This window comes from Octodon degus, unplaced genomic scaffold (assembly GCF_000260255.1).
Source record: "Octodon degus isolate 3935 unplaced genomic scaffold, OctDeg1.0 scaffold00107, whole genome shotgun sequence".
Lineage (NCBI taxonomy): Eukaryota > Metazoa > Chordata > Mammalia > Rodentia > Octodontidae > Octodon > Octodon degus.
In genome coordinates, this window is record NW_004524683.1 from 2,365,697 (window position 1) to 2,369,664 (window position 3,968).

Consider the following 3,968-nt stretch of genomic DNA (forward strand, 5'->3'; position numbering starts at 1 on the left):
GTGCTTAGTACATATCACAACGATCAACAAATGCGGGTGCCTCCCCCTCTTTGAACCTTCTTTTCCTCACAACACGTACAATGACAGAATCACGCAGTATGAGTTGCTATAGAAATGATATTAACTTGCAATTCTTTCTCTGGCCTCTGCACATCATATTCCCTCTGCTCGTCTTTCTCCCTTTCTTCATTTCTTCCGCCTGGCTAACCTCAGGATCACTTCTCTCAGGAAGCCATCACTGAGCTCACAAACTGGATCTGGTCTGCTTCTAGGCCCACTGAGATTCTGGGTGTTTCTGTTAAGATAAAAAGACATCACAACGTTGGGTGGATGGGAGGAAGGAGAGGGACAGAGGGCTGGTAGAAGGAATCCGATGAGAATGCTCTGAAACCACCTGCACAGAACTGAGCTGGCAGCCTGGGACCCCAGGGGCCAGCCTCAGCTGGCCTTGCCAACTGCCCCACCCCCAAGGGCCCTGTGCTGTCACTCCCTGGACTACATTAGCTCCTTGGACACTCTCAGTGCGTGGTCCCCAACCATTGGCTGCAGTTCCCATCCAGCCACGAATGGGAGGCAGCCAGGTACAGGACACAGCTGATTTCAGCCCCTGCCACAGGGTCAGAGGAAAGGCAGTGTTGGGGAAGCGCTCCGGTAAGCAGCTCGGCTGGCCAAGGCTGAGTGAGATGAACAGGCTGCAGCTGCTGCTGCTGCTTCTGGCAACCTGTACGTTGGGGGCACAGGTGCAGCGCTGGATCTACCTGCGTGAGGAGTTCGAGGATGGGGGTAAGCAGTCCTGCAGCCAAAGGATGAGGGGTGGGAGACAAGGTCCTCCTCCCTAGCCACCTGGCCCAACAGTTCCCCTTACTGTTCTTCTTAGAAATCCGTTGAGAGCCAGATGAAACTCAGTTCAAATCCCTGTTCAAGTCTTCCTAGCTGTGTGAACCTAGCTTATAGCATCTGCATCTTGATGTTCTTCTTTGTGAAATGAGGACAAATGGATCCTGCAAAATTGTTCCAAGTCCCAAGTCCTTAGCCCATAGCTGATGTGCAATAAATGCTTGTGGTGCACAAGCATCCCTTCATCCTGAAACCAAATGCTGAAGGTCGGCATTATTTGTGATGGTAAGATTTTCTGTATTTCATGAAGTATCAGTGCCCAGAGAATCCTGGGGCTCACCTTGTTCAACCTCCTTCCTGGTATTTCCGAAGAACAGAAGGAATTAGGGAAAGGCTTAATTACTTAAAGACAGATATTCAAGGATGTTGATTCAGCCTATAAACACATTGTTCGTGTGTGTGTGTGTGTGTGTGTGTGTGTGTGTAACTATGTAAGTTTGTAAAATCTGGTTAATTCTTTGACTGTACAATAAATAAAGCACTCACCTGTCAATCATGATTTTTTGGATTTGAGTCTGTACTCTAACTCAAAAGCCTAGATAAGCCCTTTGCCCTAGGGGTACAGTAAGAAGGATTCAGAAATCTGGGTGTGGTGGTGCACACTTGTAATCCCAGCACTCAGGAGGCTGAGGCAGGAGGATCGCTTCAAATTTGAGGTTAGCCTGGGCTATACAGTGAGATCAAAACATACTGTTCAGAATGTTCAAAACATACTGAGCAGTAAAATCAAGGCCAGTCTACTATAGAAACTTGTCTCCAAAAAAATGTTTGGATTTTACCTTTCTCCTAAAGCCTTCTCTCTTTTTTAGAGATGGTCTCTTGCTATGTAGTTCAGGCTGACTTTGAGCTCAATATGTAGCCCACATTGGCCTCGAATTTGAACTGGTCCTCCTGCCTCAGCCTCCCAAGTGCTGGGATTACAGGTGTGCACCACCTTGCTTGGCTCCACGCAGCTTTTTGTTTTTTTTTTTTTGTTTTCTTTTTCTTTTCTGTATTTAAGGGAAGGGTCTACAGGGTGTTCTGGGTCTCATTACTAGATCAGACTTGTAGTGATCTGCCTGTTTACACCCTCCCAAGTACTGGGATTACAGGCGCATGCCACCATGCCCAGTCTGAATCGCCATCTCAGCGCGCCCCGGGAGCGGGGCCCGCACCGCAGGATCGGGGATTGAAACCCCAGCCTCTGTGCCTGCTTGCAGGCGCTTCAATCTGCTGAGCTGTTTGGCCGGCCCTCCAAGCAGTTTTGAAGAGTGATTAAGAATTTAATTTTAAGGGGCTAGCCAGATAGCTCAGCAGACTAAATGCGCCTGCTTCGGCCGAGCGCTGTGGCCTGCCTGTCCTCTGCCGGCCCCGCCCTAGGAACACAATGAGAAGGCAATTGAGGCTGGGTGTGGTGGTTCACGCCTGTAATCCCAGCGCTTGGGAGGCTGAAAGCAGGAAAATCACTAAGAGTCTGATCTATGTAGTGAGACCCTGTACACCCTATAGACCCTGTCCTAAATTCATTTAAACAAAACAAAACAAAACAAAACAAAACAAAACCAAAAAAAAAAAAAAAAAAAAAAACGAATTTAATTTTGCAAATGGACAGGGGTGGGGAGAAGGGAATTCTAGTCAGAAGAATAGTGTGTCTAGGGTTTAGAGGCGTGACTGATGCTCAGGGCAGTGGAATTTTGGGGGAAATGGAAAGTGTGAGGGGACGGTAGAGCAGTAGAGGCTGGCCAGCAGGTAGGGTAGAATCAAGAGAGCTGAGGGGACTTGGTTCTTGGCTGAAAGCAGTGAGACTTTAGTGAAGGTGGTGAGTGAGGAGAACAAGTTCTGACCAGAGTCCAGGAGCCTGTCAGCAGGCACATGGGAGACAGACAGTGAAGCTGGCAAGAGTTGAGGCTGGGACAAAAGAATCATTTCAGAGGCTGGGCCAGGGCAGTAATGACTGGAATGTGGGGGAGGGGAGGTCAAAGGCAGCTGTTTGGGTGTTAGATGCCAAGTGGGGTGTAGGGAGCCCCTTGCTTCATTGGCTGACTGAGGGGGACCTTCCCACGAAGCACAACCCCTTGCAGGCACAGGCTGGCCCCATTCCCATCCTTGGCAGTTTGCTTTGTGAGGCTACTGCTCTGATGCCAGCCCCTGGACCCGCCTCTCGACCCAGCGTGCTCTTGCTCCACCATAATTCCTCCTAGCTGAGACAAAAGAACATGCACAGACCTGCCATGGCTTCCCGGAGGACTTACTTCACCTAAGATAACAGGCGCAAGGTGCCTGAGGGTTTTAGTGATGGCTCCTAAATGCTTCTGAGATGTTCCTTGGAATCAGGGAAAGAGTGGCTCAGGTCCCAAGACCAGGGCCAAGGTAATGAGAAGAACATAGCCACGCAGCATGTGGAGAAGAGGCAGCTCTGCGTGGCATAACCTCCTCCAGGAAGCCTGGCCTGGGTACCCTGGAGAACCTCCGCCTTGTGCCACTGCTGAGTCCACCTGCTTCTCTGTGTTACGGGTTCTCAACATAGAAACCAGATCTGAGTCCAAATTAAAATTTAAATATGAGCCTTTTATTACCGGGCCCAGGACCACTTGATCATACTCACGCAAGAGAGGACAAACGGCCAGGAGCCTTAGAGGTATAGAGGTTTTAAAGGTAGAAACTGCATCCTGTTTGGCAAACAAATTTGTAATTTAACATAGAGCAGTACCTTTAGGGACAGTGTGACCATTACTCAGCATACAGTTTTTCTGGGAGCATTGTTTTCTGGGAACTTTCAGACTATCGATGATTTATCAATGGTACACCAAGTCTCCTTGCGGAATTACAAGGAAGCAGGGTCACAGAAAGTTGAGCAGAGTAATTTTTTACATTTAGTTTTACATTAACTCATCACATTACTTTTACATTAACCCTTTACACCCTGCTTCTGTGAGTCTCCTACGTTTGTAGCATCAAGGTCAATGGTTGTAGTGAAATCATTACCCAGTGAAGAAAGGACTGTTGAATCACTAGGTAATGGCACTGAATTCTCTCTCTCTCTCTCTCTCTCTCTCTCTCTCTCTCTCTCTCTCACACACACACACACACAC

The 3,968-nt window shown here is 48.5% G+C and overlaps 1 protein-coding gene across 3 annotated transcripts in view; it reads left to right on the top strand.

The window, feature by feature from the left end:
• The first annotated feature begins 654 nt into the window (after positions 1-654).
• Positions 655-3,968, top strand: part of LOC101574157 (calreticulin) — a 41,157-nt gene continuing 37,843 nt past the window's right edge. For all 3 annotated transcript variants that reach the window (XM_023724249.1, XM_023724250.1, XM_023724251.1), the window contains exon 1: positions 655-783. In XM_023724249.1, coding sequence (XP_023580017.1) covers positions 684-783 — 100 coding nt within the window. In that variant the 5' untranslated portion in view covers positions 655-683. The remainder of the gene's footprint in view (positions 784-3,968) is intronic.